We start from the raw sequence: 25,534 nt of genomic DNA, 5'->3' as shown, positions 1-25,534 counted from the left end.
AGCCCCTTACTCAGTGATTTCTTGTGAGTGAACTTGACAGACGTGTGTGGCACAGTGCGTCGTAATCGTAAACATATGCCAAGGTTCAACGCTGGCACTCGCAGAGGTGAGGTGCAAGCCTTTGCTGCCAATGACATCATGGCATTTCGGTGGCATGACAAACGTGATGTCACATTATTGACATCAGTTCACCAAAACGAAATGGTACACAGTGGCAGGCACAACAGAGAGACCAATGAACCCATTCTAAAGCCTGCAGCTGTCATGGACTACAACCTCAATATGCGCTTAGTGGACAAATGTGACATGCAGATTGGGTTTGCAGACTGTGTACGCAAGAGTTATAAGTGGTATATAAAACTTTTTTTCCATCTTGTTGATATCTCTATGCTGAATGCTTATAACATATACAAGTTGAAGACCAACAAAACACCAAAATATGGTGAATTTTGCTTGTCAGTAATCAGACAAATAATTGCAAAGTACCAAGGAGCAACACCTGCAACAGACCAGTGCCCACGAAATTACCAACACACGTCATTTCATTTCAGGCCTGGTGATCACTACCCCATGCAACTGCCTCCTACTACTGCCAAGAAAAATGCTCAGAAGAGGTGTTATGTATGTACACATACCACAAAACGCCCACAAACACGCAGAGACACTCGTTTTATGTGTGAGGAGTGTCAAGTGCCCCTCTGCATATACCCACGTTTCAAAGAGTTCCACAAGCTGCAGCAGTTCTAGGAACGTGTTTAGTGACTGTACATATGTATATATATTATGGAACAATAGTAATAAACATTGTTTTGTATTGTTTGTTTGTGTAAACAAAGTGTATACACAAACTAATAGTGATAAAGTTTGTTCTGTTATTGTGTTGTAAATAATGAGTGTATATTTGAACAATGTACCTTACATTGGTCTCACAGGCCACATAGTTACCTGGAACAGAAAAATATTGAAAAATGCAAGAAACCTTTGAATTAGAGTAAATAAAAGAATACCAGGTGGGCGGCAGTCGCCGCTGTTGCCGTACGCACGTCACTTTCTGCAAACTTTGCGGCTCTGTATCTAGGTAAGTACTGATGGCAAAAAAAATTTTTTAAGCTTAAAACACTCAGAAAAATATTCCTAACATTTTCATAAGAAAAAATAATTTTTTTTTTCGAATATTTGGCGACATAGAATGACAGTTTCACAGAGGGGCCTGAAACAGTCAGAGGGTTAAATTTAGTATTTTATACAAGAGAAGGGGTTACTAGCTCCTTCCCCCGGCATTTTAGTTGCCTCTTACAACATGCATGGCTTACGGAGGAAGAATTCTGTTCCACTTCCCCATGGAAATAAGAGGAAATTAACAAGAACAAGAACTAGAAAGGAAATAGCAGAAAACCTAGAGGGGAGTGTATATATATGCTTGTACATATATGTGTAGTGTGACCTAAGTGTAAGTAGAAGTAGCAAGACGTACCTGAAATCATGCATATTTTTTTTTTTTAAACAAGTCGACAGTCTCCCACTGAGGCAGAGCGACCCAAAAAGAAAGAAAATCCCCAAAAAGAAAATACTTTCATCATCATTAAACACTTTTACTCACTCACACATAATCACTGTTTTTGCAGATGTGCTCAGAACACAACAGTTCAGAAGCATATATGTATATAGAGGCACAACATATCCCTCCAAACTGCTAATATCCCGAAGCCCCTCCTTTAGAGTACAGGCACTGTACTTCCCATTTCCAGGACTAAATCATTTGATACCCTCATCACCTTACTCTTTTCTATGTTCACTTTCAACTTTCTACCTTTACACACACTCCTAAACTTATCCACTAACCTTTGCAATTTTTCTTTAGAATCTCCCATAAACACAGTATAATCAGCAAAAAGCAACTGTGTCAATTACCATTTTGTATTTGATTCCCCATAATTTAATCCCACCCCTCTCCCGAACACCCTAGCATTTACTTCTTTTACAACCCCATCTATAAATGTATTAAACAACCATGGTGACATTACACATCCCTGTCTAAGACCTACTTTTACCGGGAAGTAGTCTCCCTCTCTTCTACACACCCTAACCTGAGCCTCACTATCCTCATAAAAACTCTTTACAGCATTTAGTAACTTACCACCTATTACCTGGAGTTTACCTGGAGAGAGTTCCGGGGGTCAACGCCCCCGCGGCCCGGTCTGTGACCAGGCCTCCTGGTGGATCAGAGCCTGATCAACCAGGCTGTTGCTGCTGGCTGCACGCAAACCAACGTACGAGCCACAGCACGGCTGGTCAGGAACTATTCCATATACTTGTAACATCTGCCACATTGCTCCCCAATCCACTCTATCATATGCCTTTTCTAAATCCATAAATGCAATAAAAACTTCCCTACCTTTATCTAAATACTGTTCACATATATGCCTCAATGTAAACACTTGATCTACACATCCCCTACCCACTCTGAAACCTCCTTGCTCATCCGCAATCCTACATTCTGTCTTACCTCTAATTCTTTCAATTATAATCCTACTGTACACTTTTCCTGGTATACTCAGTAAACTTATTCCTCTATAATTTTTACAACCTCTTTTGTCCCCCTTCCCTTCATATAAAAGGACGATACATGCTCTCTGCCAATCCCTAGGTACCTTCCCCTCTTTCATACATTTATTAAACAAAAATACCAACCACTCCAACACTATATGCCCCCCCCCCCCCCCCCCCGCTTTTAACATTTCTGTCATGATCCCATCAGTTCCAGCTGCTTTACCCTCTTTCATTCTATGTAATGCCTCACGCACCTCCCCCACACACATCCTGTTCTTCACTCCTAAAAGATGGTGTACCTCCCTCACCAGTGCATGAAATTACTGCTTCCATTTCTTCGTCGACATTTAAAAGTTTCTCAAAATATTCTCGCCATCTACCCAAAACCTCCATCTCCCCATCTACTAACTCCCATACTCTGTTTTTAACTGACAAATCCATTCGATCTCTAGGCTTTCTTAATTTGTTTAACTCACTCCAAAATTTTTTCTTATTTTCATTAAAACTTCTTGACAGTGCCTCTCCCACTCTATCATCTGCTCTCCTTTTGCACTCTCTCACCACTCTCTTTACCTTTCTTTTACTCTCCATATACTCTACTCTTCTTATAACACTTCTGCTTCTCATAACTTCTCATAAGCTAACTTTTTCTCTTTTATCACACCCTTTACTTCATCATTCCACCAATCACTCCTCTTTCCTCCTGCACCCACCCTCCTATAACCACAAACTTCTGCCCCACATTCTAATACTGCATTTTTAAAACTATTCCAACCCTCTTCAACCCCCCCCCCCCCCCACTACTCATACTTGCACCAGCCCACCTTTCCTCCTCCCTTAGTTTATACACTTTTACCTCCCTCTTGCTTGTTGTTGCCATTTTCCTCTTTTCCCATCTACTTCTTACTCTAACTGTAGCTACAAGTAAATAATGATCTGATATATCAGTTGTCCCTCTATAAATATGTACATCCTGGAGCCTACCCATCAACCTTTTATCCACCAATACGTAATTTAACAAACTACTTTTATTACGTGCTATATCATGCCTTGTATATTTAATCCTCTTCTTCATAAAATATGTATTACTTATTAGCAAACCTCTTTCTACACATAGCTCAATTAACCCTTTCAGGGTCCACAGGCCCTCTCAGAGACTTGTTCTCAGGGTCTCCCAAATTTCAAAAAAAAAAAAAAAAATTACTTTTTCTTATGAAAAGATAGAGAATCTTTTCCCAATCATAATGACACCAAAAGTATGAAATTTGATGGAAAACTTAAGGAATTATGCTCTTGCAAAGTTAGCGGTCTCGACGATGTTTACGCACTGGCGATTTTGCCCACTTTGAGCCCTATTTTCAGCCAATTCCAGTGTACTAGTTGACAAAAATCATACCTATTTCGAATGAACTCCATTTTTTCTATAGAATGAGTACAAGAAATCACCCAAGAAATCACCCATTTACCGATTTCAACTATCCAATACAGTGGTCAGAATTTAGCAATTTTGCCAATTTCACACAAATTTCAAAAGATGCCAATTTCCAAATAGGGTCCAGAATAAACAAGAAAGACATTCCTGGCACTAAAATAAAATTTTCTCTGTTCATTAGTCACATCCCCATGCCCCTCTTACATTCTTTTGCTTTCTATTTTGAATTTTTATTCTCACAAAATATAGAAGATTTACTGTTATGCAGACTACTGCATTAGCATAGAAATGGTATAAATAATATCAGCACACTTGTGAAAGAATATTAGACTCACCAGTTGACGTGTATTGGACGCTTAGCATGACTTGTTTACTTTTGAACTTTGGTAAAAATTGAACATTTCTGCTACTTTCAGCTCAATTTCAAGGTACTTTTCATTGTAAAACCAGTCAAAATCACCTCAATTTCTGTAATATGTCCTCCATTCTATCAAATGAGACCAGGAAAACTAGAAAACAACAATAAATACCATACAAAAATACAGTGCAAAGTCGCTTTTTTAATCCAAAAACACGGTCAAAGTTTTTTTTTCTCATTACGCACTGTGTGCTGCAGGATTTTTTTTATACTGCGCACACTGACCACAAACTCCCATTCTTTCATATGTAGGTCTACCAGCTTTCTCTCACTAGATTTGAAGGCGCTAGAATTTATGAGTACTAGTACGTCAAGGACCCTGGCACGTAAGCCGTACTAGTACGGCCGAAACCCTCAAAGGGTTAAAGACTCCCCATTTTCATTTACCCCTGGCACCCCAAATTTACCTACTACTCCCTCCACAACATTTTTGCCCACTTTAGCATTGAAATCCCCAACCACCATTACTCTCACACTTGGTTCAAAACTCTCCGTGCATTCACTCAACATTTCCCAAAATCTCTCTCTCTCCTCTACACTCCTCTCTTCTCCAGGTGCATATATGCTTACTATAACCCACTTTTCACATCCAACCTTTATTTTACTCCACGTTATCCTTGAATTAATACATTTATAGTCCCTCTTTTCCTGCCATAACTTATCCTTCAACATTATTGCTACTACTATCCTTTAGCTCTAACTCTATTTGAAACCCCTGACCTAATCCCATTTATTCCTCTCCACTGAAACTCTCCCGCCCCCTTCAGCTTTGTTTCACTTAAAGCCAGGACATCCAGCTTCTTCTCATTCATAACATCCACAATCATCTCTTTCTTATCATTTGCACAACATCCACGCACATTCAGACTTCCCACTTTGACAATTTTCTTCTTATTCTTTTTAGTAATTATTACAGGAAAAAGGGTTACTAGCCCATTGTTCCCGGCATTTTAGTTGACTTTTACAACACACATGGCTTACGGAGGAAAGATTCTTATTCCACTTCCCCATGGATATAAAAGGAAAAGTAATAAGACCAAGAACTATTAAGATAAAATCAAAGAAAACTCAAATGAGTGTGTATAAATAAACATGTACATGTATGTGTAGTGTGACCTAAGTGTAAGTAGAAGTAGCAAGATGTACCTGTAATCTTGCATATTTATGAGACACAAAAGACACCAGCAATCCTACCATCATGTAAAACAATTACAGGTTTCTGTTTTACACTCACTTGGCAGGACGGTAGTACCCCCCTGGATGGTTGCTGTCTACCAACCTACTACAATGCCTGCACTCTAAAGGAGGGGTTCGGGATATTAGCAGTTTGGAGGGATATGTTGTATATCTTTATACGTATATGCTTCTAAACTGTTGTGTTCTGAGCACCTCTGCAAAAACAGTGATTATGTGTGAGTGAGGTGAAAGTGTTGAATGATGATGAAAGTATTTTCTTTTTGGGGATTTTCTTTCTTTTTGGGTCACCCTGCCTCGGTGGGAGACGGCCGACTTGTTGAAAAAAAAAAATTATTTATATTTATGCCTCAGCATTTTCATAGATTCCTTCAAAACCTTTCTCATATTACTGACCACTAAAGCATAAAAGTTTTAAAGATATTGCCAAAAATGCAAAGGACGACTTCAAAAGGATACATAAAAAGCTACTTCACATTACAATATGACAGTACTTAACAAGGTTATGACAGCTATGTCAACTTCTATATCTATATATTCAGTATATTTTTTTATTCTATCTCTTGTGACAGTAAAAAAATGATATAGTACAAAGCAAAATTGTGTGCAGCTAACCTTTAGATATGCCATTGTGAGGAGAGGCAGCAGGGTGAAGGGTACCAAATACAGGAGTGCTGGCTGTGCTGCCTTGAACACTTCAGATGACACAGTTGCTGTCAGCAACCCCAAGAAGTACCCAATTAAGGAACAATGGAAGTAACTGTGGAATAAGATGGCAACATGAGACAAGCTTAAAATATTGCAATTTATAAGTATAAATCTTTATGGCTCCTATGCAGGCACCTAAAGAAAGGATTTTTTTTTTATCTTTTGTGTTAAGCTCCCAGGAATGGTGCACCATAGGACCCATTTGAGTTTAGTGCTTTCTTTTGACTATAATAATAATAGTAATAATAATAATAATAATCCCAGGAAGAGTACATTGCCTATTTGGTTGGTACATGAATAACATTTCTACAAAACAGAAGATTTCTATAAATTTCATCATGAAACCTGCATACCTCAGGATTTAATCCTTCATCCTTTCTGATATTTTCAAAGCCAATTGTTGTTGCATGATATAAATATGTTTGGAGGGAGAGGGGAAAGGCACATACATATTATGGTGTGTATGAAAGAAAGGAAATGGTTTCCAAAAAGAGTTAGAGTTGAACTTTGACAAGTTGTGTAAAGTTACCATGATTATTGCATGTGTTTACAGACAGGATTGTAAGAGCAGTGAATGCTAGTGTTCGGGATTTTTTTTTTTTTACCACACTGACCATGTCCCATCAAGGTAGGTTGACCCAGAAAATGAGAACACATTCTGCATCATTCATTCAATAGTGTCAAAAGTGCAGGGATATCACAGTTCAGATTTTGCATTTATAAAAGATAATAAATCTGAGACGGCCGACTTGTTGAAAAAAAAAAAAAAAAAAAAAATAAATAAATCTGACTTGTGGGCGAGGGGCTTGGACTTCCAGCAGGCGTGTATGAGCATGTTCGATAGGAGTGAATGGAGACGAATGGTATTTGGGACCTGACGATCTGTTGGAGTGTGAGCAGGGTAATATTTAGTGAAGGGATTCAGGGAAACCGGTTATTTTTCTATAGCCGGACTGGAGTCCTGGAAATGGGAAGTACAATGCCTGCACTCTAAAGGAGGGGTTTTGGGATATTAGCAGTTTGGAGGGATGTGTTGTGTATCATTTTACGTATATGCTTCTAAACTGTTGTGTTCTGAGCACCTCTGCAAAAACAGTGATTATGTGTGAGTGAGGTGAAAGTGTTGAATGATGATGTAAGTATTTTCATTTTGGGGATTTTCTTTCTTTTTGGGTCACCCTGCCTCGGTGGGAGACGAACAACTTGTTAAAAAAAAAAATAAATAAATAAATAAATAAATCTGACTTCAAGTGGGGCATCACGATTTATATTTGCAGATGACATAGCACTATTGGGAGATTCAGAATAGAAGCTACAGTGTTTGATAGAATAGTTTAGAAATGGTATTCACAAGAACCAAAACTTAAAAACTTTGGGAATGAAAAATTAGATGTCAAAATGAAAGGAAGGAGTATAAAGAAAGTAAATGTTTTCAAATATTTGGGAATGGATTAATAATAAATAGGCAGTTTGGAGGGATATGTTGTGTATCTTTATATGTGTATGCTTCTAGACTGTTGTATTCTGAGCACCTCTGCAAAAACAGTGATAATGTGCGAGTGTGGTGAAAGTGTTGAATGATGATGAAAGTATTTTCTTTTTGGGGATTTTCTTTCTTTTTTGGGTCACCCTGCCTCGGTGGGAGAGGGCCTACTTTTTTAAAAAAAAAAAAAAAAAAAAAAAAAAAAAGGTCTATGAAGGATAAGTGAATAGCAAAAGAAAGGAGAGACGAACTGTTGTGGGAGTGCTAAGGAGTCTATAAAAAAAAAATGTCAATGGATGCAAAAATGCCTCCAGTATCAATTTGTCATTGGATGCAAAAATGCCTCTAGTGTCAGTTTGTCACTGGAGGCATTTTTGCATCCAATATCAGTCTGTCACTGGATGCAAAATGTCTCCGGTATCAAAGTATAGTTGGAGGCAATAGAAATGGAGCATTTGAGATCAAAGTGTGGTATGAATGTTATGCAAAGCATGAGGAATGAAGAGATTAGAAGTGTGGTTGAAAGAAAGACATAAATTTATGCAAAGAGCGAGGAAAGAGCTGTTGAGATTCTCTGGCCTTTTAGAAAAAATTATACAAGAAAGATTGATAAAGTCTATAGTATTAAACTCGGATATACAGGAGGGCCCTGCACTACAGTGTTTTGCTAATGCAGCTGTTTTCAATTATACCATTCTTCATTTATTCAACTTCCTACAATATATTCTCCACTCATTATAAGCTGAAAACAAACATATTTTAAGGTGAGTAATGTGTGTACTGTATATTAGACCAGTCCAAAAATACATGTTAATTTTAAAACGTCAAAGGAAGTGCGCTTCACAATGTAATTTTTATTCCACTACATGAGCCTGTAGTGTGTGCCAAAATTTGGACCATTTCATGCTTATTTAAAGGTTGTGCAAAACTTCATCTTTGGTTTCTCTCTATTGCAGATGGTATCCTCAGCACTGAGTATACGAAGTGCATCGGAATGGTGGTTAGTAGGGTGTCCCCTTTAGTTTTTCTCAACTGCCCGGCTTCTGACACGAGGTGACGTACTTTGCATGTCGCATTTCTTTCACCTGAAGCAGAACCTATCTTTCCCAAAAAGCTTCAAGAAGTCCTGCAAAGTCTGCTGTGCCATCTGGATGAGGGCAAGGATCCCTACCCAGCAGTTAGAGTCCTGCATGTTGAAGCTGAAGAAATTAATGCGAGAATACCAGAAGCTCAGAAACAGTCGAAAGCGAGGCGATACACAAGTGAGGATTTTTCAGGACTCTCTTGGTGACCTCTTTGACATCGGAGCCAGTGATGCCCTGGCGCAGATGACCATCAAGAGGACTGTGTGTTTTACCAAATGCAACACGAGGATGTCACTTCCTGCAGCATGTCTGGCCTTGATCTCGTGACAGTGGGAAGGAAGAGTCGGAAGCGACTTTGGGAAGAACAAGTGAGGGCGAGAAGGGCGAAGGCAGAGGCTGAGGCAGCTTCATCTTCGGTGGCAGCACCTCAGCTGTCTTCCACGTCCTCCTCCAGCCTCGAGTCCGAGGGTGACAAAGGCTTTGCTTCTACCCTCAGTTGCTCGACAGTGCTTACAGTGCCTCCCACTCAACCGAAGAACATCTTCGCCTCTCCTGCTATCATGTCTTCCCTCGATCGAGTCTACTTCCCGGACGGTGGAGCTGTGTTTGTGGCAGGGGCTCTTGGTCATGATCTCTCAAGTCTGATCCTTTCCAGAAGCTCAGTCTGGTGATCTAGGCGGCAGGCATGGCTTCAAGCGGACACTCAAGATCAAGAAGTCTTCACCCCCAAAGGTCTGCTTCTCCTGCACTGTGACGTCAAGCTTCTCCCAGACTACAGCGGGGATAGGGGAAGGGTGGACCGTATAGCCATGCTCGGTACTGGCCCGGGCGGTTTCGAGAAGTTGTTGGCTGTGCCGAAGACAGAAAGGGAAATGGGGGAGGCACAGGCGAGGCACACATGGCGGCTCTTGATGGTTCGTCACTCCATCCTCATATTCAAGGCCTGGTCTTCGATACAGCAGCCTTGAACATGGGTCTCCACCGCAGAGCCTGTACGCTGATCAAAGAAGGCCTTGGGAGGGAACTTGTGTGGACAGCTTGCCATCATTTCTTGGAGATTGTCCTCTCCAGTGTTTTCAAGGTAGTCTTCGGGCCGACGGGAGGGCCAGAAACTGGATTCTTCAACAGGTTTCGGATGGAGTGGCCCAACGTCAACCAAGAGGTATACGTTGGTGCCCCCGGCGAGATGTTCCACGAACACAGATTGGAAGAGCAGCACATTGGCATGGTTTCCTACATCAAGAAAGCTATGAAGGAGCAGCAAGTGTGAGCAGACTACGCTGAGTTCCTCAGCCTGAGCCTGAGAAAATTGGAGCTATGCTATGCGAAAGAGGAACAAAAATTAAAATTTCTTCAGTTTCTCTTCTGTCAGCGAGAGACGCTTTTTCTGTGCGACCACTAAAATTGAACAAAATTTCCTGAAAATTGGTCTGAATGTTACTTAGGAACAGTGTAACAAAATAAAATTTGTGGAGTGAACAATTTCACAACTATTTTTTTGGACCGGTGTACTGTATATACATTTTTTAGGCCTAGCTCATTTAATATATGATACTGTAAACATGCTATCAGACTTTTATATGTATCTGAAAGTGAAAAAAAGGCAATATTTCACTTTACAACGATTTTCACTTGACAGCAGTAACCCAGAACTTAACCCGCTATATAAGTGGGGCCCTCCTGTATAAACAAAATTAGGGAGCATCAGAGGAAGAACTGGAAGGAAGATGTGAAAGAGGTGTTGAAAGACTGAGGTTTAAACATCTATCAGGCATACTGTATATGAATGTATTCAACTGGAATGAATAGATGCAAGTAGTTCATGGGATCTGACAAACAGGTGGAGTAAAAGCAAAGAAATATTTATGGAGAGGCTTCTTCTTTCGAGATCTGGAAGCCAAGTGTCAGTACTCTGAAAACAAGTTTGAGGTGTTGGAGTATAGTGAGTCAACACTAAACCACGAGGCTAGTGCACTTTGAAAAAGGATGGCTCATGAAATTGTAATAACATGATTTAAAACAAATCATGGAACTAGCCTGTGAGTTTTAGGACTCAGCTGCCATGGGGTCAAGCCTCACCCATTTAGTGATTTGGAAAAGGATGTTAGAGAATGAATGATGGTGAAAGCATTTTTGGGTGTGAATCACCCGGTGAGAAAGCGAGTGATGGTGAATGAGTTTTCTGCTTTGGGGTCACTGTTTTGGTGGGAAATAATAAGTTTTAAAAATACCATGTATGGAAAATCATACATGCAGTATTAATTGTCGGAATAGATACTGTATAAAGTGTTTAACAGACCTTATTTTATTTAAATTTGATGGTGGAGGCACTCCAGCCTCAGCAGACAATAGTTGAGCCTTCTTGTAAGCATCATATCGCAAAACAAAACATAATAACAAGCCTGGCATTACCTGAAGAATGGGAATACATTAAAAGTTACTAAACATGAGCTTCATTTAAAACATTTATAGCCAAGACAAAATATTTTAAGAAAAAATGTCAAGAAACTGAAGGATACATGTTTATACAACACATTATAGAGTTTCAAAAATGATGTCAAAGTTCATAAATATATGAAATTAGAAGACTCAAACTTACAATATCTCCCAGGCCAAGCATAGAAAAGTGGCCAGAATTATGCATGGATGGGAAGACCAACTTGCCCGGGAGAGAGAGTTTTGGAGCTTCTCGTCCCATATTACCCAGGTGAAGCTTACGAGCCATTACACCCACTGGATTATCAGCTGGACGAGTTGCTACCTACAGTTGGGTAGAGCAATGTACTATCAAAATCCAGTTAATATTAGAAAGTTACTGGAATTTAAAATGATAGTTATTCTATGTCAATATTAGTTACTTTTTTTTTTTTCAACAAGTCAGCCGTCTCCCACCGAGGCAGGGTGACCCAAAAAGAAAGAAAATCCCCAAAAAGAAAACACTTTCATCATCATTCAACACTTTCACCTCACTCACACATAATCACTGTTTTTTTGCAGAGGTGCTCAGAATACAACAGTTTAGAAGCATATACGTATAAAGATACACAACATGTCCCTCCAAACTGCTAATATCCCAAAGCCCCTCCTTTAGAGTGCAGGCATTGTACTTCCCATTTCCAGGACTCAAGTCCGGCTATAGAAAAATAACCGGTTTCCCTGAATCCCTTCACTAAATATTACCCTGCTCACACTCCAACAGATCGTCAGGTCCCAAATACCATTCGTCTCCATTCACTCCTATCAAACACGCTCATGCACGCCTGCTGGAAGTCCAAGCCCCTCGCCCACAAAACCTCCCTTACCCCTTCCTTCCAACCTTTTCGAGGACGACCTCTACCCCGCCTTCCTTCTCCTACAGATTTAAATGCTCTCCATGTCATTCTACTTTGATCCATTCTCTCTAAATGACCAAACCACCTCAACAACCCCTCTTCAGCCCTCTGACTAATACTTTTATTAACTCCACACCTTCTCCTAATTTCCACCCTCCAAATTTTCTGCATAATATTTACACCACACATTGCCCTTAGACAGGACATCTCCACTGCCTCCAACCGCCTCCTCGCTGCTGCATTCACAACCCAAGCTTCACACCCATATAAGAGTGTTGGTACTACTATACTTTCATACATTCCCTTCTCTGCCTCCATAGATAACGTTTTTTGACTCCACATATACCTCAACGCACCACTCACCTTTTTTCCTTCATCAATTCTATGATTAACCTCATCCTTCATAAATCCAACCACCGACACGTCAACTCCCAAGTATCTGAAAACATTCACTTCTTCCATACTCCTCCTCCCCAATTTGATATCCAATTTTTCTTTATCTAAATCATTTGATACCCTCATCACCTTACTCTTTTCTATGTTCACTTTCAACTTTCTACCTTTACACACACTCCCAAACTCATCCACTAACCATTGCAATTTTTCTTTAGAATCTCCCATAAGCACAGTATCATCAGCAAAAAGTAACTGTGTCAATTCCCATTTTAGTTAGTTACTTGTAACAAATTTAAATAATTAAATGCTAAAGTAGAGGGAAGATAAAGATGATCATCATACTGGATTACATTATGAGTAATAAAGTACATTATCTGTATACTGTCTAAAAATGAAAAATTTGAATCATCATCATACTAATTATCCACTTAAAAATACAAAAAGAGAGAAAGATTAAAAAGAAAAGCAATTAAGGAGGCATATTGTCTTACCTTAACCATAACATTGGCATTAAATAGATATGATGAGAAAAACACCCAAAAGACATCATAAACAAGAAGACCAGTCAAGAGGAGTGTGGAGACCTTAAGACTTGGTAGACGGACAAATGCAATGAATGCCACACACAGACCCATACCCATTGCTGAAAAAAATACATAATGTATTGATAAAGGCTATTTATTTATTTATAATGAAAGTAATTTGCAAGTAATAGCAAGTTGATACATTCAATAGCCTGCATATAGGTATAATTATTAAGTAATTGCAGTAATATTAAGCAGGGGAGGTTGAAACATACAGATCAATTATTCTTTCTGAGATTCTGTCTCCATGTAGGGCATTACTGAACATAATCTATTGTTTTTATATAAAACCAACTAATTTCTATGTCTAAAACCCTGAAAGTCAACTAGTTTATAAGATGGAGCTCTGCTGCAGTATAAAGAAGAACATGTATAGAGTTCTCACCATCCATCAGCAGCCAGTGGCCAGTCATCACCCAAATGCAGACAATGGACACAGAGAGACAGAATGCCATGATTTCTGCCCCGGTGAACCTTCCGCACATACCAAATGATATTCTGAGAATAAAAAGTTAAATATCTTGAGGAATTTCAAAAAAATATATTAATGACAAAGTATATTTTGATTAACAAAGAATTAACATCACCTAGAACATTCTGCAACATTAGTCAACTTTTGGAGAAGTTTATTTGTTAATATTTTACTATAGTATATTTATGGCCATACAATACCTGGAAAATAAGGAGTTATCAAGTTTGGCATTTTATCTGTTATATTATGCAGATGCATCACAGGAACAGTATTGATTGGGAGACAAGGGAGATAATTTTTAAGTATTTTACACTACGTATGAACTGGAATTCAAATTGGTTAAAATAAATAAGAGTAAATTGGTAAGGAAATAAAATGTGTAGTAAAGGCATTTGTGGCAATGACTTAAGAGGCGACGCTCAGCAGAAAAGAATAAGTGCCAAATTCAAATAATGGAGAAAATGCAGGTGAGGGGAAGATTATAGCTATGAAGCTCACATTACTATACTTTCTTATGGGGCTCTGGGCCTAACTTACACATGTAGAAAACAATATCTACACATTCCTGCAAACCAATGAAACATTAAGGAATTGATTCATTAACTCCAATTTTGGCCATGGTGTTGCTCATTCTTGTCTGCTGTGCAATGCCTCATATCAAGACTACCATAATCTAAAGATTTTATCACAAAATTTTAAAAACACAAAGAATAAGGGAAGAGAAGGAACAAGAATGAGGGGAAGCAAGGAAGGAGAAAGAGTAGTAATATGAGGATATTGAGAAACACAAGAGGTTAATATATAAAAAAAAATATACACACATTGCAACAGAAAATCAAAATAAGTCACAAATGTCTTACTTTTTGTTATCAGAACATGGTCGGCTTATGTACTGGCACATGGGTAGGAGGAGGAAGGCAAGTGCTACCGTAGCTATTACTGAAAAAACAATGTTATGTAAGTACATGACACGTATTTCTTTTACAGAAATGAATGTGTTTAGAACATATCCATTTGTTGACAATGCTTGTATTTTGTCACTCAAATTTCCCTTTTCATAAATAACAAAAAGGCACAATACCGTGACTGGAACGATACACAAATAATCCGCACAGAAAAGAGAGAAGCTTACGACGACGTTTCGGTCGTCGTAAGCTTCTCTCTTTTATGTGCGGGTTATTTGTGTATGTTTCCCTTTTCATGATATTAATAACCCTCACCACGTCCGAGTCTCAATTATTAGTCCAGATAACCGTAGGGCTTGTCGTATAATCTAAATAATAATGAATAGTGAGAACAATGAAACCCTTATTGTGAATATTTCTATACCCAAACCATCTGAAAAAAAAAAAATGTGCAAATTAAGTATGACTCCAAAAATATAGTACTATACCACTGCATATGAAAAAACTGATGTATTTTATGAAAATACATGAGAAGCTTATATATATATACAATATACAGGTAATCAAAAAGAAACCAATGAAAAAAATTAAATCAGTTTTGAACAGGAAGAAATTTTTAAGACTGCCACTATATAAGAAATAAAATGCAACACACTCACACTTAGTCATACTCAACTAATGTGGATAATACTTACTTGCAGTACAGACAGCAAAAAGCATCTGCATGGAGTCAAAGAAGAAGAACATAATAAGGAGTGAAACGGATGCCCCGAGCGGTAAACACAGCGCTTGCATTGTATCCAGTGTTTGTACATCTGCAGAGAAAAAGTTACCTAGACTCAATCAACACACCGACGCATCAACCATTAGAGTCCAAAACATGTATTCTTTGGATGGAACAAGGTGAACAGTACATTAGAACATTGCAAAATTTAACAAATTAATTCATAACAATATGAGAACTTTTTCATATTGAAATTAAGCAGATGGGAAGTACAATGCCTGTATTTTAAAGGAGGCATTTGGGATATTTCTTGTTAGAGTGACATCTAAACTGTTGTATCTGTGTGCCTCAGCAAAGGCAGTGATAGTGTGAATGATGGTAAATTTTTTTTTTTTTTGGTCACCCTTGCCTTGGTGGGAGATGGCTAGTGCATTAAAGAAAAAAAAATACATCTTACCAGCACTCATAATATAATAAACTGTACTGTACTAAAAATGTCATCTACTTCATTTCATTTCCTGTATTAAGCAAGGTAGTCCAGTAGAACTTCCTTGAAATACTTTAATGTAATAACAAAGCTTTTTTATTTTTTATTATCACACTGGCCGATTCCCACCAAGGAATCTTGTTTCAATACTGCATCCCATTATCCTGACGTTTTCAACATCACCCATTTTCTTTTTTTAAGTGTCTAAGGTTAGTGAACTCATGTGATTCAAGCATTTTAATCACTTATCATTTCACTTATATGTATGTAAAACAGTCTTCACAGTTAATACAATGATGTTAGTTCGTTTTGACTTCAATGGCTCTCCTCCTCCATAAAAGAAATTACTTTTATATAACACTTTAATGAATTTAAGATTTTCTGAAGCTATGATACAAGCCAATTTAAGCTGTGGGACTATAATTATGCTCAAATCTAATTTAATCCCCTCCATAGGCATATATTCATCTTTTAATGTTTAAAATCCAATTAACTTAACCTTGTACTAAGTTACTTGTATATACAGTAGACAGTTATATTACACGGTTTTTATCTGGCACATTTTGGTTACTGCACTACTGCATTGAAAAACTGCGGCACAATTTTATACAACATTTCGTAAAACTAACTTAACACGGTTCGGTGTGTGGGAGGGGGGGAAAATTTTACCTGCACAGCAAGAACCTTGCATTCAAGGCTTTATTCATTCTTGATAATTCCCATAATCATCCACAAGCTTTGCTGGATGTGACGTCACACGTAAAATTTGAATTTTTACCTCCAAATACAACATCTTTAATACAACCACTAGATCAGGGAGTTATTAAGTTAGTCAAGTGTAACTACACAAAAAAAGTTATGAAAAAACTAGTTGCATCAATGGACCCTGACTCCAACCTGGCAGTACCAAGTTTCTGGAAAAAAAATTTAATATTGCAGATGTCATCAGCTAAGCAATAAGTGCATAGAATGAAGTGCCCCAATCAACATTATATGCAGGCTGGGGAAAGTTATAGCCTCCTGTACTTCTTTCATTGGTTTTTCCTTGCTTGAGAGTCAGATTCAGGAAATTGTTCAGCTGGCAAGGAGAGTACCAGGTAATGGTTTTGAAGATATGAATAAAAAAGATGTGAATGAGCTCTTAGAAGATGATGAAGACAGGAGTCCAGAGGAAATGTTGCAGAGCTCAATGCACAGATACAAGAGAGTCACATAACAAAAATATGAAGAACCTGAAGAAAAACAGTTAACATTGCAGCAGTTACATGAGCAGTTCCATGTTGCTGCTAAACTAGCAGACTTTTTCACTGAAGAGGACCCTGACAAATCTAGAAGCAGTGCTTTGAAACAGGGTATAGACCAGCTGATGATGCCTTACCATCAGCTGTATAATGTATTGCAGTGCAAAAGAGTGCAGAGATCCATTACAGAATTTTTGCACACTCCAATACAACCATCAACTTTAGTACCAGAACCACTACTATCCAATTCTGCCAACAACCAACAACCATCCACCTCAGCCATCAATGTATGCCAGATTTCTGACATTACCCTACCTCCGATAGACTTTGATGAAAATAGTGCTGAAAATATCCAGCCAAGACAGGATTTGCAGCAATGGTTTCAAGTTGGAAAAGTTCAGATTCAGGAAGGACATAGGAAAGCACTCTCTTGGTAATAGAGTTGTGGATGAGTGGAACAAACTCCTGAGTACTGTCATAGAAGTTAAGACCTTGTGTAGTTTTAAAAATAGGTTGGATAAATACATGAGTGAGTATGAGTGGGTGTGAGTCAGACCTGACTAGCTTGTGTTACCAGGTTTGGTGCTGTGCTCCTTCCTTAAGTGGAAGTGACCTGACTAGGTGGTCATTGTTCTAGGCCAGGTGGGGTGGGGGCTTGGCATGGACCTGCTTTGCATGGGTCAGTAGGCCTGTTGCAGTGTTCCTTCTTTCTTATGTTCTTAAACAGCCAATGACAACATGCCCATGCACTCAGCCCCAGGCCCAGACTCATGGAACTCTGTGTTCATTAAGAACTGCAAGAAACCCCTTTCACGTGCCCTAAGTATACTATGGAGAAGGAGCTTAGACATGGGTGAAATTCCACAGTCACTTAAAACAACGGATATAACCCCACTCCATAAAGGTAGCAGCAAAGCATTAGCTAAGAACTATAGACCAATAGTTTTAATGTCCCACATCATAAAAATCTTTGAAAGAGTGCTAAGAAGCATGATTGCAAACCACTTAGATCCCCAAAAACTGCACAATCCAGGGCAACATGGGTTCAGAGCAGGTCGCTCCTGCCTCTCGCAACTACTGGATCACTATGATATGGCCTTGGATGCACTGGAAAAAACCAGAATGCAGATGTAATAAAAAAAACAGAATGCAGATGTAATATACAGACTTTGCAAAAGCCTTTGACAAGAGAAATCATGGAGTAATAGTGCACAAAATATGGGCTAAAGGAATAACTGGCAAAGTGGGGAGATGGATCTTCAACTTTCTAATCAATCGAACACAGCGTAGTGGTCAACAGAGTTAAATAAAAAACTGCCATAGTAAAAAGATCTGCTCCACAAGGCACAGTACTCACCCCCATCCCGTTCATCATCCTCTTATCAGACACAGACAGAGATGTAATCCACAGTACCATGTCATCCTTTGCAAACAATATTAGGATTTGCATGAGACTGTCATCTATTGAGGACATGGTTAACCTCCAAGAAGATATAAACCAAGTTTTCCAATGGGCAACCGAAAACAATATGATGTTCAATGAGGACAAATTCCAACTACCCCGTTATGGAAGACTGGAGGAGATAATAACTAGAACAGAGTATACCACAAACTCTGATCATACAATAGAGCGAAAAAATAATGCGAGGAACCTGGGAGTGGTAATGTCTGAGGATCTCACTTTCAAGGATCACAACAGTGCCACGCTCACAACTGCAAAGAAAATGATAGGATGGATAATGAGAACGTTCAAAACAAGATGCCAAGCAAAGAAAAAGATAGGATGGATAATGAGAACATTCAAAACAAGAGATGCCAAGCCAATGATGATCCTTTTCAAATCACTTGTTTTCTCTAGGCTGTAATACTGCTGTACATTAACATCTCCGTTCAAAGCAGGTGAAATTGCAGATCTAGAGTGTACAGAGAACCTTTACTGCATATATAAGTTCCATCAAACACCTCAACTACTGGGAGCGCTTGGAAGCACTTGACTTGTACTCGCTGGAATGCAGGCGAGAGAGATGTATCATAATCTACACTTGGAAAATCCTAGAAGGAATGGTCCCGAATCTGCACACAGAAATCACTCCCTATGAAAGTAAAAGACTGGGAAGGCGATGCAAAATACCCCCAATAAAAAGTAGGGGTGCCATTGGTACACTAAGAGAAAACACCATAAGTGTCCAGGGCCCAAGACTGTTCAACAGCCTCCCACCAAGCACATTGGGAATTACAAATAGGCCCCTGGTTGCCTTCAAGAGGGAGCTGGACAGATACTTAAAGTCAGTGTCGGATCAGCCGGGCTGTGGTTCGTACGTTGGACTATGTGCAGCCAGCAGTAACAGCCTGGTTGATCTGTCATGTGGGGGTTCGATAACGTGGATTGGGTAATAACACTAACATTGGCTAGTTAGTACATATAATTATAACGGAATATATGGGAAGCACAGGCCCGCCCTGCCTCTCTGCTCTCTATCTTAAGACTCACGAATTGGGTCGTAGGGGTGAGCGGCATTCAAAACATGCTATGGTCAGCAGCAACATGAATAACAGTCAGTGATTCATGCAGATGGTTGGTAGTGAGTCATACTACTGGTAACTGGTTACTGGTAACTGGTACTACTGGGAACTGATACTACTGAGAGCTGCCACCAAATTGTCATGTGGGGGTTCGATAACGTGGATTGGGTAATAACACTAACGCTGGCTGGTTAGTACATATAATTATAACGGAATATATGGGAAGCACAGATCAGACCCTGCTCCACCGGAGACCTGGCCATGGAATGGGCCACGGGGGCGTTGATCCCTGGAATACCCTCCAGGTAGACTCCAGGCAGGTCGCCCAGTAGGGCCAAACCATGCATCTCTGCTGTCTTCACAATCAGTGACATACACCAGCAACCACAATTTAAGGTAAGAAATACTATTATTTCTGTTGCATTTGTAGTCTAATATTTAAATAATAAAAATTTAAAAATTATAAAAAGCACATGCGACTGTGCTTGTGGGACTACCGCCCAGTAGGTGGAGTCGAACCACTCTGACGTTAGTCAGCTACAGGTTTGAAGCCTGTACCCCGGACCCCCGAGGCTCAACTGGGCATTTGTAGTCTTAAGCAGTAAAAACATAATATATCACGACAATGAGCTACAATTACATATTCACTTTTATTTTTGTAAGATCTGTTGGTCTAAAAGAAAGTTGTTTTGCTTTTTGGGGCTCCCAGGAATGTAGCCCTATTTTTCCCATAAGTTCTTCAGTTTATTTAACATGGTTTTACCTAACACAGCATTTTCAGGAACATAACTACCATGTAATATAACGGTCTACTGTAACTTCACTCCCACGATGAGCAGTCCTAGGATATACAGTAATTTGCAAAGTCCCGTACTGAACATATGACTGTTATAAAAATAAGAGATTTACCTGCCATCTCATGTACATATTCTTGTGACAGAAAGAAATGAGCAGCATTCCTGCCACAGTTCATGTACTAAGCAACCATTAATTTAATATTGTATACAACACTTTATTAAACAATGATAAACCATTTCCAATATGCATATGTTAATATAAAATTTAACACCAAACAGTATTATAATAATAAATAATATTAACAATATAGTAATAATAAAAATAATATTTATTAAAAATATACCTAACAATTGTGTAAAATAAAGCTAGCTTAAAAACAGACTTGTGCTGAAGCAACAAGCCTGAGGAGGGAATAAAAATAGGGGCACAAAAAACCCTTTTCTACTTACTATTATCATTCGAGGAAGCTGGAGTAGCTATACCAAGTAATTTGTTTCTTTCCTTCTCGGATTCTCTTTCTCTCGCTTCCTGCTCCAAGTTGAGGGATCTGGTCAACAAGATATAAACATTATAGGAACCATCTAAAGTGCTCATACATTTCAATACCACTGCAATAAACCCTCGAGCTAATAAGCTTCAGATATAATGGACAAAAAGTTATAGTCTAAGCTGTACCTTTAACCCGCGTAAACTGCGTGTATGATACTGTGATATGTAATGATGGGATGATACCAAAATTATTGCCGATATTGAACTATCAAAAACTGACCGATACCCCATGCTAACTTTTAGGTTGATACTGATGACATCAAAATTTGAAAAATACCCACCAATATCAATGCTGTGGCATACCCATTGTATAATGTATAGTGTCAGCAATGTGGCTTATGTCTTTCGAGGTCCTTTTAGTCCCCCTTCCGGGATGCTACCCATGATAGTTGGCTAATACCCAGGTGCCTATTTACTGCTAGTCGAACAGGAGCAGCAGGCACAGTATAAGGAAACGTGCCACTCATAAGTAAGTAAGTAAGTAAATTTATTCAGGTATACACAAATACAGTTACATAGAATTATCATACATAGCAGCATATGTGTAGAGAACCTAGGATAACCCAAAAAAGTCAGACAGAGTGACTTATTTCCATTGGGGTCCTTTTACCTTATTATTATAATATAAAGGTTATAATATTTTCTTATTATTCTACAATGAAGATAACATCTTATTATCATACTAAAAAGACTATCTACTACACGAGGGTCATTAAGACTATCTACTACACGAGGGTCATTACTAGGAATAAGGTAAAAATTTACACGTATTTTAGCTAAAAAATAGAAAATCATTCTCCTCCCTTTCTGTAGCTTCATTCATCAGACACTTTTTGGCAGTCTTCTTGAACTGATTCATGCTATGACTGGCTTTGACATGTGCGGGCAGTCTGTTCCAATCCTTTATTGCTGTACAATAAAAGGTGTTTGACGCCTGGCCACTGACTGTGGGTACTACAAAGTTGTGCTCTCTCCCCCTAGTACTATGATTGCTTTGGTTCCCAACCTTGACAAAATTGACAGCAAGATATTCTGGACACTGTTCGTGAGCAATTTTATAAACATGATTTAGCTTCAGTTGTTTTACTCTGTCTTCAACATTCAGCATATCCAACTGCTGTAATTCATCCTGGCCTACATGTTCTCTTGGTCCCAGCCCCAGGATGAATCTTACGATTTTGTTCTGGGTGATTTGCAGTCTATCTTTCAGTTTTTTTGTCAAGGCAGAGTACCATGAAGAGCAAGCGTAATCCATATGGCATTGTATAAGGGCTAGACATAGGGTCCTGCGAGCCTCAGTAGGTAGACACTGTGCTTGTCTATACAGGAACTTCAGTCTGGCATTCGCTTTCTTTACTACACTGTTCCCTATCAATTCTCCTGACATGCATGGGTCAAAGGGGATTATTATTATTATTATAATCCCAGATATTTTACTGATGAAACCAAAGTGATGGACTCCCCATTACACTGAACATTAAAATTATTTACCCTTCTCAGTTTATGTTTCGTTCCAAAGAGAATGGCTTCAGTTTTCCCTAGGTGTAATGATAGTTTGTTGTCTACTAACCATTTGCTGCAGGACTCCAGTTCCAGTGTTAAAACATTAGCAATATCTTGTGGGTCTTTACCTGTCACTAACAGAGCACTGTCATCTGCATACAGTAGGAGTTTGCACTTGACACTGATAGACATATCATTGACATAACATAAGAATAATAAGGGACCCAGAATACTACCTTGGGGAACTCCACATGTTATCGGCAGGGGTTCTGATTCCGTTTTGTTGATTTTGACTATTTGTCTCCTGTTGCTAAGGTAGGACTTAAACCAGTCTACAGAACCTATACCGATAGCTTGAAGTTTCTTACATAATATATTGTGGTTGACAGTATCGAAGGCCTTTTGCAGGTCTAAGGTTACCATACCTATGAGGTTCCCTTTTGACATTTCAGTTCTCAGGTAATCCATCAGATTAATAAAGGAGGTATCGGTTGAGTAGGATCTTCTAAAGCCCGATTGATAGCTATGGAGAATGCTGTTGTCATTAAGGTACTTAACTACTTGAGAATACACCGCCCTCTCTAGAATTTTAGATATTATACTGAGTATACTAACAGGTCTATAGTTGCTTACATCAGACCTATTATTTTTCTTGAAGATAGGAGTAACTCTGGCCTCCTTGAACCCCTCCGGTACGGTATTAGTGGTGATTGATAGATTTATTATGTGAGCAATAGGGATTGACAGTTCAGAAGCACCATCTTTTAGGAACTTAGACGGGATGTTATCAGGGCCTGTGCTCTTAGTTGGGTTTAACCTGCTTAGTTCTTTTTGAATGAAGTCATGAGATACACTTACTAGTTGACAACTGTTTGGGGTTACCCCTTTATTGGTATAGTATGTTTGAAACTTATCAGAGTCTGTGTTAAAGGTATTTGATGCAGCTGGTAGTTTACTTACTAGTGTTGATGCAACAGATGTGTAGTAGGAATTAAAGCAATTTGCCACCTTAGATGTTTCGTGGCATACCTCATTATCGATAGTGAGTACTATGTTAGACCTATCTACTGGCTTATGGCTATACCCCAACTGTTTTAGTTGTTGCCAGAGCTTTCTGGGGTTATGCTTATACTCTTCAATTTTTGAGCAGTAGTGCTTTGCCTTTGCTCCTTTTATAAGCCTCTGTACTCTGTTCCTCACCCTTTGGAATTCATTTAGTGCTGCAATATCCTGTCTGTTTGCTTTAAATCTTTTTAGCAGCTGGTCTCTGAATTTCATATTATCTAATATCTCAGTAGTCATCCAGGGTTCAGTTCTTCGTTTAATCCTAACCTCTTTAACTGGTGCAATATTATTAAGAATGGTAGTGAACATTGTTTTGAATTTTTCCCAGGCATCGTTTACGTCCGTGCAACTTGTCATCTCTGCCCAGATCCTTCAGATATGAACCAAATGCGTCACCACTTGAGCTACAAGCCACTAATAGATCCCTCTGGGAACACAACAATTGCATTCAAACTGAACAAGAACCATTATACGATGTCCTGACTTCTACCTTTGTAATTTTAAGTACAATAATTATTCAATAGGAAATTCGTTTGTGTTAAATATCCTGTACCTTAATAGCAGGATTCCCATTTATTCTACCAACATCGCATTCCATCCTCGCTTCTCTGCATGTGTATGCAGTTGCCTATCTAGATGAGATGAATATGTGGGCGTGAGTATACAAGGAGAGTAAGGAGATGCCGGTTTACTGGGATCAAATACCACAATGAGCACCATGTGCTTACAGAGGCTTGATTCATGCTACTGAGGGAGGCTGGTCTTGGGTGCAGGGCGAGATGACGAGCGGGAAGCTTTGTTAGCAATGATTACCTCAAACTACTCCTGATATTCAACCACTCTCTGTAGTTGACTGAGGAAGCCAATGGTTAGCGAAAAGTTTCCATAATAAAGATACTGTCGGTTCTCTGAACCATTTATCTACATTACTGTGTCAGCAGTGATGGAAATGGAGGTAACTGTTTTGTCTACATGTATGTGTCCTAGGCGTTCGCACTCGTAATCACATGTATACTGAGTACTGAGCCGCCCACTCGTACAATATACTGAATGCTGAGCCGCACACTCACAATGTATACTGAGAATTCACTCCTGCATCCATATGCTTATTGGGGGCGTAACTCTCGCACTCAAAACGCATACTTAGAGCTCATACTTAAATATACTGTTCTGTCTGGTTTAATATAAACACGTCAATGTTTGGTAATAATTCTGATAGAAAGGTTTACTTTTTTGTCAAAAAAAAATAACTCATGTTGCAATCACTACTCCCACCATCATGCGATCACCCATCATGTTACAGTCATGTGTTATTTTCTTTTAGTCATGTAATACATGTAATACCGTGTCATACCTATGTCCAGTTTTGAGGTTTTTATTACACTCGCTGCATAGCCTGAGACCAAGCTCTCTTGTTTATTGCCTAGTCATTCAGGTTGTTGCGGCTAGCCGCCCACAGACCCCTATAGCTATCACACCGCGGTTAATCATTTTATTGCAGAAGCTGTGGCCAGTTGTTGACACAGTTATCTAATTGTACTCACGGCTTATTCCACACTTTCTCCCATATCTGTCACTCTAGCAAGTTATGGCAGATACATCTACCGTCTTCAGAGAGAAATGCAAAGTGGGATGACCTCAAAACTAAAACTCGATCCAACCTCCACTCTGCCTTTATCAATATATTAATAAAATTTCGGGTCAGCTCACAATGGGTCGGGTTGAGGTGGGAGTTGTCGGGTGGAGTCAGGAAGAGGTGAGAGTACTAGGGAGGGGTCGGGTTAAGTCGAGGTTGGTCGGTAGAAGCTGGATCTGCTCGTGGCGAGTCTGTGCAAGTAGGGTGTGAGTGTGAGCACCTACCTGAAGCTGCCGTAGACGATAAGGAGGATGGAGATGAGGAAGGTGGACACCCGCGAGGAGTCCACAATGGAGTACGCCCTGCAACAACAACAATACGTTACTGCCTACGTCCAAGAGGAAGCACGAAGGGCAACAAGAAAGGTAAAAGAGAAACGGATAAGAAAGGGAGGGCGCCAGGAAAAAGAATAGAGGACAGGAACAGGGAGAAAGGGTGGGGTTAGGAAA

The 25,534-nt window shown here is 39.2% G+C and overlaps 1 protein-coding gene and 1 non-coding gene across 4 annotated transcripts in view; both read right to left on the bottom strand.

The window, feature by feature from the left end:
• The window catches only part of SppL (signal peptide peptidase-like protein), a 139,462-nt gene that overhangs the window by 14,843 nt on the left and 99,085 nt on the right, over positions 1–25,534 (bottom strand). For 2 of the 3 annotated variants that reach the window (XM_070102150.1, XM_070102151.1), the window contains 9 exons: positions 25,310–25,387; positions 20,782–20,879; positions 15,255–15,392; positions 14,515–14,593; positions 13,568–13,680; positions 13,090–13,241; positions 11,470–11,631; positions 11,170–11,282; positions 6,210–6,354 (listed from right to left, as the gene is read on the bottom strand). In XM_070102150.1, coding sequence (XP_069958251.1) covers positions 6,210–6,354; positions 11,170–11,282; positions 11,470–11,631; positions 13,090–13,241; positions 13,568–13,680; positions 14,515–14,593; positions 15,255–15,392; positions 20,782–20,879; positions 25,310–25,387 — 1,078 coding nt within the window. The remainder of the gene's footprint in view (positions 1–6,209; positions 6,355–11,169; positions 11,283–11,469; positions 11,632–13,089; positions 13,242–13,567; positions 13,681–14,514; positions 14,594–15,254; positions 15,393–20,781; positions 20,880–25,309; positions 25,388–25,534) is intronic. The other variant, XM_070102152.1, reaches the window with a different exon arrangement.
• On the bottom strand, positions 20,032–20,118 carry TRNASTOP-UCA (transfer RNA opal suppressor (anticodon UCA)). Its single transcript has one exon. It is a non-coding gene; the product is annotated as a tRNA-Sec (tRNA).

The sequence above is a fragment of the Cherax quadricarinatus genome, chromosome 80 (assembly GCF_038502225.1).
Source record: "Cherax quadricarinatus isolate ZL_2023a chromosome 80, ASM3850222v1, whole genome shotgun sequence".
Taxonomy (NCBI): Eukaryota; Metazoa; Arthropoda; class Malacostraca; order Decapoda; family Parastacidae; genus Cherax; species Cherax quadricarinatus.
This window is presented reverse-complemented; position numbering and strand designations above follow the sequence as displayed.